This window comes from Hyperolius riggenbachi, chromosome 1 (assembly GCF_040937935.1).
Source record: "Hyperolius riggenbachi isolate aHypRig1 chromosome 1, aHypRig1.pri, whole genome shotgun sequence".
Classification (NCBI taxonomy): Eukaryota; Metazoa; Chordata; class Amphibia; order Anura; family Hyperoliidae; genus Hyperolius; species Hyperolius riggenbachi.
The window spans coordinates 414,678,333-414,694,108 of NC_090646.1; the positions used below are offsets into that span (position 1 = coordinate 414,678,333).

The 15,776-nt window shown below is 41.0% G+C and overlaps 1 protein-coding gene across 2 annotated transcripts in view; it reads left to right on the forward strand.

Annotated features, from left to right (window-relative positions):
- MAMDC2 (MAM domain containing 2) overlaps window positions 1-15,776 on the forward strand; it is a 96,920-nt gene that overhangs the window by 49,386 nt on the left and 31,758 nt on the right. For both annotated transcript variants that reach the window (XM_068271408.1, XM_068271409.1), the window contains exons 3-6: window positions 2,835-3,103; window positions 7,913-7,997; window positions 9,449-9,586; window positions 12,997-13,253. In XM_068271408.1, the coding sequence (XP_068127509.1) occupies window positions 2,835-3,103; window positions 7,913-7,997; window positions 9,449-9,586; window positions 12,997-13,253 (749 nt within the window). The remainder of the gene's footprint in view (window positions 1-2,834; window positions 3,104-7,912; window positions 7,998-9,448; window positions 9,587-12,996; window positions 13,254-15,776) is intronic.

The window sequence follows — 15,776 nt, forward strand, 5'->3', positions numbered from 1 at the left end:
GGTTGAGACAAAAAGATAGGGCTGAGTCTTCTATATTCATAGGCAGACACTGTTTGGGACAAGGGGTGAGGCCTTTGAGTTTGGGGGTGAAAGGTGTACAAACAGAGCCTGTGTGTATCCTGCACCTTCCATTAGAATCCGTGTATCCTCCATGTTACATTAGAATCAGTGTTTAAAAGAGGATGTTCAATTTGTTTCTAAGCAAACAGAAATCTGGTTTAGTTCTCTGCAAGTAACCATGAGGTTTTAGGATACCCATCAAGGGAAGTCAATAATTCGGTATTCCCATATTTTATTTTTACACATCTTTAGCCATGCAACACAAGTCTCGACAACTACATAGCATGTAATGTACTCTACTATTTAATTCTGAGGTTAAAACCCATAGCTAGTTAAAGAAGTTTTAAGAGTAGATCTATTTTAGAGTACTTTTCTTTGATTTGTGATGTGTTTCTAAAATTGGTTGTTACACTAGATGTTAGCGGTTGTGTGTTTTCACCACTTGTAATAGGTCTGTGCCGTCTGGAAAGCTAAATTGTAAAGGAGTATTTCGTGCCCACACTTTATTACATGTTTCTCATTCAGACTGTATAATTGGAAAGTAGGAATGTTGGCAAATTCTCATCTTCTTGTAGCTAGATAGCCACTTTCTGGTAATTAAAACAGCAACAAAAGTCTGTGTGCCTTATGTCACTTCAGATTAGCATGGAGAATTAACATGCCACACTAAGCAACATTATACCATCATATGTCATAACAGGTGGTGAGTTACTTCTCAAATTACATCTGTGGTTTAATAGAGAACAGAAGCAGGATGGTAAGTGAAATCAGGATTTTATTTGTGTGGTTTAGATTGAACCCTACTTCCCATTACAATAAAGTTAGCCTCTTGTGATCAATAAGTAGAATGTAACGATTGGTGTCAGCAAGAACTGGATTCTGATTATTAGGTGATCTGCAGTATCACCTATAATGCAGATATAAACCTAATTATATGATGATCTGCAGAATCACCAATAATAGAGGTATACCAACAGCTAATGCGATAGCAAAGTATAGTGCTTGGTGCAACAGTAGTACTGACAGGTTTAGCTATGCCACACCAGAGGAGCTGGTGGGCACTAACAGTACAAAACCCCTCACCAGAGACTAGGGCCCTCTGGTGAGAGTAGAGTGGTCAGACTAAACGAGTTGGCAACAGGCTGGCAGATACAGTACAAAGTCAGAAGGCAAAGGCAGGAAGGTTTTAACAGGCAGAGTCGGCAGCAAGATCAGATGGGCAGAAGTACAGAATCACTGAGAGTAAGAATAGTCAGAACGAGCAAGAGTCATACACAGATAATACAATATTCATTTATAATTATGGCTATCCAACAATCCTATCACTGTGTGAAATCCCCGGTTTCCTCCCGGATCAAAGCACACCGGATCTAACTAAGGTCTGAGCGCTAACACGAAGTATTCGCAACAGCAGACAAGTTGCGAGTGATTCAGGGAAGCTTAAGAAGCAGAAGAGACCCCTCCGGCATGCCCCCTCTTATCAACCAATGAGGAGCGGCGAACGTCTCCTCTGACTTCAGCCGACCGGCCGGTCAGCTGACGCGCCTCTTCCCCGCATAAAGGTCTCGTCTATGCGCGCGCGCACCCGACAATGCAACCCTATGTGCTGCTGACAAACCTGTCCTTGGCGTGCTAGACGCCCGAGGAGCGGATAGATCGTTAGGCAGAGAAATGGAGATGGCTGTGGTGGTATCGCTGTTCACCGCAGCCGTCTCTTCCGTGTTTGTTACATAGAAGTTAGCTTTGATGATTTTAGGAGAATTTTTGGAGAATCCCAAATGACGAGTTTCATACTGGTTTTCCTTGCACCTTTCTTTCAACAGCAGCACCTCTATTCTCCAATTAATAATTAATGGTACACTCTAACTTCAAACTCTTTGGAATATTGGAAGAATCAACTCTTTGGTCCTAATTCTATTAACCTTTTCTAATACGTTTTCTCCTATTAGATCAACTTTCATTGTCTGTTTAAAATGACATTTCAGCACTCTGCAATTGAAAAAAAGTGCTGTAAAAATAATTTTCAGTATTTTCTTGCTTGCAGTAGGTTAAAAGGCATTTTCCTGATAAAGTATGAAAATGGGCCCGATCCAATTCACGTTTTCTCTTAAGTTTTCTCCTAGGTGATATTTTCACATTAGAAATAAAATGCCCGTTAAGCCACCAGTAAGCAAGAAAATACTCAGAATAATTTTGACAGTGTTTTCATCTTCTTTTGATATATTTTCAATTGCAAAAGTTATTTAAAACAGAAAATGAAAAATTATCGCCTAGGTGAACGTTTAGGGGAAAAAGTGAATTGGATCCGGCCATTTTTCACAACTTATCAACTAAATGCTCCTTAACCTACATAAAGCAAGAACATATTCAGAGTATTTTATTCTTTCAATATTTTTGCAGTACTTTTTCACCTACTTTTTTAATTGAAGAGTGCTGAAAAGTTATTTTAAACAGCAGATGAAAAATTATCTCCTTGAAGAAAACTTAAAGAAAACTTCAAAACTTAAAAAGTAGAAGAAGAATTGGATCATGTCTAATATTACCTAGGAAAAAATTTAGGAGAAAAGGTTAATTTAATAAGGGCATTTGAGAATGATTTATTAAGATGCAGAGATTATTAGATCTCATCACAGGCCATTAGTAATCCTGCAATGGAGGTCCTGATTTATTAATTGCATTAGCAATGTTTGTTTACTCCCATAAAATAATGTAGCAACAGCATCCTGTTTCACAGTATAGTTATTTCCATTAACATTATTTACTTTCATTCTTAGGTCATTACATTTCCCTGGACACAACTAATGGTTTGCAGGGTCACAGAGCTGTCCTTATGAGCCCTGACCTACAGCCTGATGAATGGAGTTGCCTCAGACTGGTCTACCAAATATCGGGCTCAGATTTCTCTCCCATTCCAAGCATTTTAAATGTATTCATCCAGCCTGAAGGAGAGAGTTTTGACCACCTGTTATGGTCTACCCAGGAACAGTCAGATAGTTGGCTAATTGCAAGTGTTGATTTGAGAAACACAGCAAAAAGGTATAAGGTAAATAAAAAAAATCTACACATTGTTACTGCTGCTGTTTATAGTGTGTAATCTTTAATGCATGCATGTCACATATATTATTATTATTTAGCATTTTTATAGCGCCAACATCTTCCACAGTGCTGTACAGAATATATTGTCATGTCACTTAACTATATACCTCAGAGGGGCTCACAGTCTAACCCCTACCATAGTCATATGTCTATATTGTGTAGTGTATGTATCGTAGTCTTGGACCAATTTTAGTGGTAAGCCAACCTGTATGTTTTGAAAGTTTTGTAAAGGGAGTGGTGTTAGGTTCCTCCATGCAAGGGTCAGAGAACAAGAGTAGATTAAAAGGGCAATGGCAAAGAAGATTTTTGTTAAAGGGCACCACAGGCTCAACCATATGTCCCCACATGCGTGGAGGTAGTTACCTCCACCTCCCCAAAGGTGAGAATAAGTCCCTTGCTCTTGACATGGACAATGGGGCTTACAAAGGGAAGGAAATATTTCTGCCCCCCTCTTTCACAGGACTCTCTTGGTTCATGTCATGAGCCAGGCATGGTGGTTTTGTTGCAATGCCCATAGTGTATTCCAGATTTTCTTTGTCTCTGTGGTGTAGTCCAGCTTTCCAATGCCCTCTACAGTATGTTTCAGCATTCTGTAGTTCCTGCAGTGGAGTGTCAGTTAGTGATGGATGAATTTGTTCACCGGCAGACAGTTTGTGACAAACATTCATTCACTGTTCACATTTTCGTGAACAATAGTTCCCAAAAAGTTAAAGTTCGCCTTTAGTATTGAAGTCAGTGGCCGCCGACTTTAGCAGTTAATGGCAAAGCCAAGGGCTGGGCGGCAAGGGCTGGGCCTAAAATGACCGCAATACGCCCATCGGCGGCGGCGGGCGTGGTTATGCGCCGATCGCGTCACGCGTGACGCGATCAGGCGCCGGTGACAGGCTCCACCCCCCTTGTGCAGTAACCCGCCGGCCGTTCGGAAGCGCCGGCAGGTTACTAGCCTTCAGATTGCCGCATGCAAAGCGTATAATACGCTTTGTAATATATACAAAGCGTATTATACAGGCTGCCTCCTGCCCTGGTGGTCCCAGTGATCGAGGGGCCACCAGGGCAGGATGCAGCCCCCCAGGTAAGCACCCAAGCACACTGATCTGCCCCCCCTTCCCTCTGATCGCCCACAGCAACCCTCAGACCCCCCTGCCCACCCCTCAGACCGCTGTTTGCACCCAATCACCCCCCTAATCACTAATCAATCACTCCCTGTCACTATCTGTCAACACTATTTTTTTAGATTGGTCCCTAAACTGCCCCCTGGGGGCTCCTGATCACCCCCCCCCACTCTCAGATCCTCCCCAGCCCCCCCCCCCCTGTGTACTGTATACATCTATCCTCCCCTGTAATCACCTGTCACTGCCACCTACCAGATCAGACCCTAACCTGCCTCTTACGGGCATCTGATCACCCTCCCACACCATCAGATCGCCCGCAGACCTACCCTCAGATCACCTCCAAAGTGCATTGTTTACATATGTTCTGCCATCTAATCACCCACTGATCACCCATCAATATCCCCCTGTCACTGCTACCCATCAGATCAGACCCCATCTGCCCCTAGGGCACTCAATCACCCGCCCACACCCTCAGAATGACCTCAGACCCCCCAGACCTCCCCCCCCTATGTACTGTATACATCTATTCTCCCCTGTAATCACCTGTCAATCACCCGTCAATCACCCCGTCACCACCTGTCACTGCCTCCCATCAGATCAGACCCTAACCTGCCTCTTATGGGCATCTGATCACCATCAGATTGCCCGCAGACCTACCCTCAAATCACCTCCAAAGTGCATTGTTTACATTTGTTCTGCCATCTTATCACCCACTGATCACCCATCAATCACCCCCTGTCACCACCTGTCACTGCTACCCATCACCCGCTCACACCCTCAGAACGCCCTTAGACCCCAGCACTGATCACCTCGCCAGTGCATTGCTTGCATCTATTCCCCCCTCTAATCACACCTTGAAAAAGACACCCCAAGGTATTCCGTTAGGTGTATGACGAGTTCATCGAAGATTTTATTTTTTGTCAAAAGTTAGCGGAAATTGATTTTTATTGTGTTTTTCACAAAGTGTCATTTTCCACTAACTTGTGACAAAAAATAAAATCTTCTATGAACTCACCATACACCTAACGGAATACCTTGGGGTGTCTTCTTTCTAAAATAATAATAATAATAATAATAATAATCTGAACATTTGTATAGCGCTTTTCTCCTGTCGGACTCAAAGCGCTCAAGAGCTGCAGCCACTGGGACGCGCTCAAGAGGCCACTCTGCAGTGTTAGGGAGTCTTGCCTTGAACTCCTTACTGAATAGGTACTTGACCTAGCCAGGATTCGAACCCTGGTCTCCCATGTCAAAGGCAGAGCCCTTAACCAGTACACTATCCAGCCACTGTATGGGGTCACTTGTGGGGTTCCTATACTGCTCTGGCATTTTAGGGTCCCTAAACCGTGAGGAGTAGTCTAGAAACCAAATGCCTCAAAATGACCTGTGAATAGGAGGTTGGGCCCCTTAGCGCCTAGGTTCTCAACATGCGGTACGCGTACCCCAGGGGGTACTTCTGATGGGTCCAGGGGGTACTCGAGCTTGATATACTTAACCAAGAATAACAAATTTAGAGATATAGAAAATTATAATTCTTATTTAAACAACACCAAATTAGTATTTTAGCTGATTAAAAGCAATAATAAATGCTTGCACGTTGTTTAGAACCAATTATCATGTACTACGATTAAATATATATTTGTCAAGGGGTACTTGTGATCATGTTTACTATGCTAGGGGGTACTCGATGAGTACAGGGTTTTAAAAGGGGTACACACTTATAAAATGTTGAGAAACGCTTAGCGCACCTAGGCTGCAAAAAAGTGTCACACATGTGGTATCGCCGTACTCAGTAGAAGTAGTATAATGTGTTTTAGGGTGTATTTTTACACATACCCAGGCTGGGTGGGAGAAATCTCTCTGTAAATGGACAATTGTGTGTAAAAAAAAAAATCAAAAAATTGTCATTTACAGAGATATTTCTCCCACCCAGCATGGGTATATGTAAAAATACACCACAAAACACATTATACTACTTCTCCTGAGTATGGCGGTACCACATGTGTGGCACTTTTTTGCACCCTAACTGCGCTAAGGGGCCCAAAGTCTAATGAGTACCTTTAGGATTTCACAGGTCATTTTGAGACATTTGGTTTCAAGACCACTCCTCACGGTTTAGGGCCCCTAAAATGCCAATTGGCATTGGACAATTGTGTGTAAAAAAAAATCAAAACATTGTCATTTACAGAGATATTTCTCCCACCCAGCATGGGTATGTGTAAAAATACACCCCAAAACACATTATACTACTTCTCCTGAGTACGGCAATACCACATGTGTGGCACTTTTTTGCAGCCTAACTGCGTTAAGGGGCCCAAAGTCCAATGAGCACCTTTAGGCTTTACAGGGGTGCTTACAATTTAGCACCCCCCAAAATGCCAGGACAGTAAACACACCCCACAAATGACCCCATTTTGGAAAGTAGACACTTCAAGGTATTCAGAGAGGGGCATGGTGAGTCCGTGGCAGATTTCATTTTTTTTTTTGTCACAAGTTAGCAGAAATGGAAACTTTTTTTTTTGTCTCCAAGTGTCATTTTCCGCTAACTTGTGACAAAAAATAAAATCTTTTATGAACTCACCATGCCTCTCAGTGAATACTTTGGGATGTCTTCTTTCAAAAATGGGGTCATTTGGGGGGTATTTATACTATCCTGGAATTTCAGCACCTCATGAAACATGACAGGTGCTCAGAAAAGTCAGAGATGCTTCAAAATGGGAAAATTCACTTTTTGCACCATAGTTTGTAAACGCTATAACTTTTACCCAAATCAATAAATATACACTGAATGGTTTTTTTTTTATCAAAGACATGTAGCACAATAAATTTGGACAAAATGTATACAGAAATTTTACTTTATTTGAAAAATGTCAGCACAGAAAGTAAAAAAAAATCATTTTTTTGACAAAATTCATGTCTTTTTTGATGAATATAATAAAAACTAAAACTCGCAGCAGCAATAAAATAGCACCAAAAGAAAGCTGTATTAGTGACAAGAAAAGGAGGTAAAATTCATTTAGATAGTAGGTTGTATGACCGAGCAATAAACTGTGAAAGCTGCAGTGGTCTGAATGGAGAAAAAGGCTCTGGTCCTTAAGGGGCGAAAAGACTGTGGTCCTTAAGTGGTTAATTTTATGCATCTGTTTTTCTCTTGCAGTTCCTAAATAGGGATGGTCAATGAGATGCAAATAATTCCATGATGATACAGAATTATGCAAATTTTGTTTACAAATGTATGCAGCTTGAAAATGGACCAATCAAATCTTGCCTTGGGTTCAATCAATTGATTTGTTTTAAAGCTGCATATATTTTCATAGAAAATTTACATAATCCTTTATTGACTTGGAATTAACAATATTTGCATCTTATTGACCATTCCTATTACCAACGATTTAATTCATGTAATAAGACAAAGAGCAATGACCACAATGGTGTAACTATAGAGAGAAAGATCAGTATACATTTTTTTACTATTCTGACATTAAACAAGTAAAAAGCTAATTTAATTTGTTGCTATATGCATTGTATTTTCTCTTTGTAGCATATTATTATTATTATATTAATCTAGAGATAGATAATATGTAATATAACTCATACCTGTGCTCATGTTATCATTGCCGCTTATTGTCATGTGTTATTTCTAGATCATACTAGAGGGGATACTTGGAGCAGATGATAATAGTAGCATTGCAATTTATGAATTAAAAATGACCACAGGATATTGCATTGGTAGGTACAAAATCATGTTTTGTGTACTATAATGCTGAGCGAGTAAATGAGACTGAAAAATGATATGATAATGTTTCCCTTGGTGTATTATAATGTGCTATAATGTGTTATAATGTTTATGGTGTCCAGCTCAGGATGCTGTCATCATTCCACCAATTGCTTGTTGCAGCTGAGCTGCGGCCAGATAGCCCTGGATTTCCTGCATGCATGTTGTTACATAATACTGCATGTATTTCTTATGGGGGTCCTTTGCATTCACAGCCAGCTAGCAAATGGTAATCAAGCCAGCTCAGGATTGAGTGATTACCATTCAGCTACGTGGAGATTTGCATACCTGCATCCATTGGCTGATGCCAGCATAAAAGTCTGCCTCCCATTTCATACCCCGCCCGTCATAGTGGTCAGTACGCTGATCTACTGGGCATTTTGTTACTCTGTATACTTCTGTTATTCTATGCGACCTTATTACTTGTGCTTTAGCTAGTTCTTGATAAATATATATGCAGACTTGCTAATATATATTTATCCGTTAGTTGAGCCGTTTGTTATTTTTCTTATTATTGTGTATTGCCTAGTTCCATGCTTGATGGACGTTCGCTACATCCGCAGTTGATCAGTGAAGACCATTATCCAGATATCTTGGATTCTGCCATCACCACGTTGGTGACTGTAATATTCCTGCTACTCTAGTTTCTGGGAACGTAACTATAGGCTCCAGTTGCTATTAGTTACGTTCTATCCTGTAGTCTTGCCTGGGTGGATGCTTGCTGGTGACTGTTGTTAGCCTGCTTCCTCTGCTTCTGTGGACGTGACTGTGAGCAGCGGTTGCTACTAGATACGGTCCAACTTTAGTCTTGTCTTGTACCTGTCTGAACGCTTGCTATCGCTAAGGCAGCACAGTGCGAACTAAGGCAGCGCAACATCGCACTGCGCTGCCATTGTGTTTTATTTGTAGTGATATCGGAAGCTCAGAGCTGCAGTTGCTCTGGGCAGCCTGTCTAACGTCTTCCACTATCCAGCTCTTAGCCTTCTTGTGCTGGGTGGTCAGAAACTATGACCCCCCAGCATTACACATTTATTGCTCATTTTACTCAGGAAGAAATATACTTCTTATTTGTATGCGTTTTAAATTTTAAGCTTTTTGCGCCAGTTCCTCTTTAAAGATGCCAGGCTGTCTTCTCCTGAGAATTATTGTCCAGTCATCTCATATCTTTAGGTTAATTTATGCGCTTGTATCTACTCGATACTATAAAACAAAAATGCTTGCAAAACTTGTGAATTCAGATATTTTAAGTCTTCCTCATATTAGATGACTTGTTTAAATGTGTTTTGAATAAATAATGTGACGGGGCATGCAGCACAGGTGAGAGGCAGAGCTGCATATATACAAAATATATAGGGTAATCTTAAAGATGATCAAAAGCTGTTTTACAACCTGAGTGTCTTTGCAGAGTGTGATTTTGAAGAAAACCATCTTTGTGGTTATATGAACAGCTGGAACCCAAATGTAAACTGGTTTGTTGGAGGTGGCAACATCAGAAATTCACAGGCCATCATGCCTAAAGATCATACACTTAAAAGTAAATTTGGTAAGTTGGACTTAAAAGTCATCTGCTTTGTTAACCTCATAGGGAAGTTGGGCATAGAGTTTTTGTCATAGATTCAGAAAAAGTGCAAAAGTACTATTTCATAGAAATTACGATATGTAACAGCGCATTCACTTTTTGACCCTGACAAAGACTATAGTGAATTCTCAGTGCATATTAACAGGGTTGAACACCACTGCATATGTGATCCATTAATTTCAGAACTTAAACTCTTCCCTCATCTAAACTGAACATAAGCGCCATCCATATACCCACACGTAATGAAATAGTAGGAGGAGTCAGAAGGAACCACAGCTATGGTGAAGTAGTAGAGTATTTGGCTTTCACTGACTGGAGACTTGTGGATTCAGGCCCGGTCTGCCTATGATGCCAAGTGAAGTGACTTCCTCAGGCGGCAGAAGTCTGGGGGCAGCACCAGGCAGAAACAGGAAGTGAAGAGAGCGCCTGGGCAACCTATGCTGGGGGCAACTGTACCTGGCTAACCTATACTGGGGGCAACAGTATCTAGCTACCAACACTGGGAGCACTTATAACTGGCTACCTACCTATACTGAGGGTGTTTTTTGGGGGACTCACCACAGCTATAACATGCGGTGCAAATTGTCGGGTGCTGTGCGATCATTCTAATTTGGGGCCCTGTGTGGATTTAGCACACACTGTATTATTGTTCTTATACTGAGTGCCAGCTGGAATAGCCCCTCTTACTGTAATACCATACAGCACAGGCAAGTGCTAGCCTGAATAGCACATGTAAGTGTCATCCCGAGTAGCACGTTTAGTCACTGGCCTGAATATCACATATAACTTACAGTCTAAATAACAAGTGGAAGTGTCTGCCAGCCCAAATGGAATATGTAAGTGACAGCTTAGATAAGACAGGTAACTAACTGCCTGTAGACTAAAATAAGGCACGTATTTGCAAGTGCAAATAGGACATGTAATTCCAATCTGAAGAGAGAGATTCTTTAGGGTATGTGGAGGTTAAGGTGACCACAGATATGGTGGACGTGCTATGTGGTCAAAGGGCTTCAGGTTGCTTTCTACCTATTTAATATGATGGTCCAAAGGAACTTATGGGTCGCACTTCTGCATCACAGGATAGAAAAACTGAGGTCCTGTTCACATGGAGGCATCACAAAATACTGCATTGTGAAGCCAGTGGAAGGTTCACAGTATTAAATTAAAGCATTAACAATTTATGAAAAATGCTTAAAAAAGTAATACTGTTGAAGGCACTTGGAAGTGGCATTGTATGGCATTTATTATGACATTTTTATGGCAAAGTGTGACCAGGTCCTAAGAGACAGATAAAGTACTCTGCTTACCCTCTTTTTCTCACAGTAGTGGAATCTACATGTATCTAGTGCCTAGAAAAAGCCTTTGGGGAAGTTGAGATTCGTTTGCATAGTGCTAACTAAAAATTAGCCAGCTAGAAAGTACATTTCTCAGAGTCTGGAAACCTTGAATAAATAGTACCATTAGTACCATAGGAAAAGAGCTCCATTACTCACAGTTTTCGTAGCTGTTCAGACAGCACAGGAAAGGTTAATAACCTATGTTTGCATCGTTGTTCACTTAATTTCTGTTGCTCTTATTAGTGTCCCAAAAGATTGTTTACTCCACAGGAGCATAAACAGTAATTATTACACTTTTGTAATTAGAGAACAGTTAAAAAGCTTGCCAGGTTTTTATTGTCGTTTGTGTCCTTGTTTGACATTTTTACTTTTTTCCTGTCTTTTTCATGGAGGTTACGCATGATAGAATGTAAGAGGAAATCTGCCCAAATAGGATGCAGGCAACAATAATAAACTCACAGTAGTGCTTTCCCTCACACGCTCTGTATAAAACAAAAATTAAGAGAAGTTCAATTTCTGGTTTCCATCAAAGTGACTTCATGCAGCCTAATCTGTGAAACGCTCAGTGGCATATTCAGTACATCTGATCTGGTCACTTGCAATGCAGGAATGTGCCTCACTGGTAACTGCTGGTATGTAAGCAGTATAAATCTTCCAGTAATAGCTGGATACTATCAACCGATCAATTTCCTGTAATAATTTACAATATGATAAAGTTTTGGACTGTCTTCTACTGTACTGTTTTGTAAAATGTAAAAGATACAGAAACTGAGATCTGAATCTACCTGAGGGTTCCAAATAGGAGGAGTGGGACTACACTGAGTGAAATCTCTAGCTTCACTGTTGTACACAAATTTATGCAGCGTAAAAATTGATCAATTGGTCTAATCAAATTCCATCTAGGCTGGAATCAATTAGTTTATTAACTTGGAATGATTTGCTCATCATTGACCATTTCAAGTTGTTGGTTTTATTAGCTAACCAGCTGTCAGCTAACTGATCTTTCTTTTTCTGGGTCAGTGGAAATTTTCACGTTAGCTGTTTGCTCCTCACAAGACCTAAAGCTATTTTATAAACACACATACACACATACAGTATTATTATTATGAATTTTCAACACATGGCTGAACTGGCTAATCGGACAGCTCATGTTCACAACTGGAATGGATAGCACATGTTTTGGCAAACTAGCATCTGAAAAATCTAATACATCTGTATCTTAAGGCTTAGTCATAATGGTTGTGCTGGTGTCTCCATGTGTGGAATAACTTACCAGCTGTTTGAAAATACTTATCCGGAAAAAAGGAAAGCCTGCTTTATTATGTATTTGAATGAAGTTTATTGTATAAACACCTATGCTACTAATATATGTTTTAAACATTTATTTATTGTATTATTTGCTATAAACCAAATCCACGGAAAAAAAATTGTCTCCAAGAGTGACAAATAACCATCAAACAAACCATTTTGTTGCAAAGAGAAAAAAAGAAACCCCAAAAAGTCATAGCTATTTTACATTTCCTTTAACCAGGACCACCAGTATTCATGTCAACTACTTTGCTAATGTGCTTGGTTTGAATACATCATACTGATGTCCACTGTGTTGTGCTGTGGTATATTAAAAGGGTATACAGCTACTGCTGCCCATCGCTTCCCCTGCTACAATATTGTTATGGAAACCAATGCTACACTGTGGGCGGTTCCATCAGATAAATGCCTACATTACCTCAGACCATGGGAAAAGGGAAGGGGACTGAGAACAGAGCCTTGTTGTTCACCCATAGTCACAGCTTGAGAGCAGCTAATGTGAAATGTACAATTACAGACAATGGTGTGTTCAATATTTATATGTAGAATTCGTTTTATTTTACACAATGAAAAAGATTATCAGTTTACAGAATTGTATATTAAAAAAATACATTTACCAAATGCAATTTTTCTTTGCTGTTAGATGACAGTGTAACATGTTACTAGCATTGCTTACTGTTTTCAAAGCCATGCATTAACATCTTTCTTTTCCCCCTTCATTACTCCTAGGTCATTATATGTATGTAGACTCCGTTTATGCCAAACAATTCCAAGAGGTAGCACAGTTGGTGTCCCCATTGATTATAACACCAATCTCAGGTTGCCTCTCCTTTTATTATCAAATTCAGCGTGAGAGCAGCAATGATTTTATGGTCTACACTAGAGACTTACATGGCAGCTATGATGAAATCTGGAAAATGAATGTTGTGCGGCAAGGGGAATGGAACCTGGCAGAGGTTGACTTAAATGCATTATTTCCAGTTGAGGTAAGACTAATACAATTCAAGGATACAATACTGAGGAAAAAATATGTCTCACTAGGCCTTGTTAGCCATTGACTTAGGTGTACAAAGGGGAAACCCCACAGTGAATATTTAGTGCAGATTATGATGCAGAGCAAGGTGGCAGGGGCGTACCTGGGTAATATAGAGCCCATGGCAAACACGAAAAATACGCTCCCACCTTACCCCCCTCAGAGCCCCCTTCCCCTTTAAAAACAGCATTGCTGAAGTTGGTTTTCCGGAATTACTTCTTATCCCCCCTCTGTCCTGTTTTCTAACACTAAGCCAATTGCACCCTACATATATAAATTAAGCAGCTATGTTCCCCAGATAATAATAATTAATCTGATTTGAGATCTGAGTGATGTGGAGGCATGGGGGCACAGCACAGGGGCAGGCAGGAGACACAGCACAGGAGCAGCTTGGCGCAGATGGTGCTGTGGCCCCCATGGCATGAGCCATGCCTGCACCCCTCTAGATACGCCACTGCAAGGTGGCAGATAAAAATAAATACCAGTAGAGGCATAAGGACAGAGAAATACAGCAAACTTGTGATACAGTTGTCCAGCAATAGGCATTAGGACAAAAAGCACACATTTGATAATCAGATGAGACCAAAAAACTTCTCCTCAGTGAGAAAAGCTAACAAGGATACTGGGATCATCTTTTTCTTCACTTATACCAAATAAAGTTACATTTTTGTGAAGCCCCTTGTTTGTTCCTGTGTCCTCCTGTTTCTCCCCGTTGTCCTTCTGTTTGTTCTCCTATGTCCCTGTTTGTCCCCATTTCCTCGTTTGTCTCCCTGTGTCCTCCTTTAGGTTTCCCTGTGTCCTTGTTTGTCTCTTTGTGTCCACGTTTTTGTGATCGTGTCCACATTTTTCCCCCTGTGTCCTCCGCTGCCACTGTGCAGAGTTAATAGAGGCAGAAGCCAATCATGTATCTCACTTGATCCAAAGGTGCAGTGATCAGAGACCTCTCTCCTTCCTCACTGTTCCCCTAGTGCCGGACACGTGTAATGAGACAATCAGGAAAAGCTGGCTCTAGGGGAACAGTCAGGGAGAGGAGAAGCCGCTGATTGATACGAGTGCCCTTGAATTCGGATGAGAGACGCACCGCTTCTACCTGCTGCTTACAGTAATCTGCACAGAGCGAAGGAGGATATGGGAAACAAAGGAAGACACAATACAAGGAGTCCCTGATGTTGCGGCAGTCTGTATCAGCGGGCATTCGGAAGTTGGGTTCTCCATGTATTTTGAATATAAAAAACACTGTGACTTTTTCTCTCCATTTTTGAGGGAGAAAAAGTGCTTCTTATATTCTGAAAAATACAGTAGTCATAAAGTATATTTAAAGAGAATCTGTATTGTTAAAATCGCACAAAAGTAAACATACCAGTGCGTTAGGGGACATCTCCTATTACCCTCTGACACAATTTTGCCGCTCCCCTCCGCATTAAAAGTAGTCAAAAACAGTTTTTAAAAGTTTGTTTATAAACAAACAAAATGGCCACCAAAACAGGAAGTAGGTTGATGAACAGTATGTCCACACATAGAAAATACATCCATACACAAGCAGGCTGTATACAGCATTCCTTTTGTATCTCAAGAGATCACTTGTGTGTTTCTTTCCCCCTTCTGCTCTCATGCACTGAACATTACAGGCTTCCTGCAGACAGCTCTGCCTGTGCCTGTGTTTGTAATTCCTCAGTATGTGTCAGCCAGCTACTTTCACAGCCTAACAGAGGAGGATTTTTATCCAGCTTTCTTCTATCACTGATAAGATAGCAGAGAAGCTGCTGGCTTATGTAAATAAAACACACACTGGAGTGTGCATAGAGGAACAGACCAGCACAGAAGAGTTGGCGGCCTTCCAGACACAGGCTGACAAGTCTGACAGGGGAAAGATACATTGATTTATTACAGAGACCGTGATAGTACAAAGTGCTGCAGTGAGCCAGAACAGATTAGAATAGGTTTAGGAACTTGTAGGATGGTAGAAAAAACGTTGTAATTTTTGTTACAGAGTCACTTTAAAATGATGATAGGTAGAAAAAAGTAGGCGGGCACTACGTTGCTAGTGTGCTTTCATCAAGGTATATAAATGACATTAAAGGAATCCGGGGTAAGGACCAGGTTGGATCAATATAGTTCATGCGTGCTCAAAACCAAAAAACAACATTGTGCATATGAAAAAGGGAAAAAGGAAGGAGCAGTTTGGCACTTGCATTCCACTAAAAAAGCTTTATTCTTGCGGCTTCAGAATTTCTCTTGAATAAATACATATAAATATCATGCTGAAAGTTCCTACCAGGTCCTTTGGGCGCTGTGGGGTTGGTGGGAGCGGTGTGGGGCCTGACGACCGTTTCGCTCACTGAGCGTCCTCAGAGGCTCTCTGCACGCTGCGGCATCCATTTTTGGAATCATTTATAGGGATATCCTCCCTCCCGCTTGCGTGCTTAATCACCGCCGCTCGCCGAATCCCCGGCCGGCTGTCGCTTGATCGACGTCA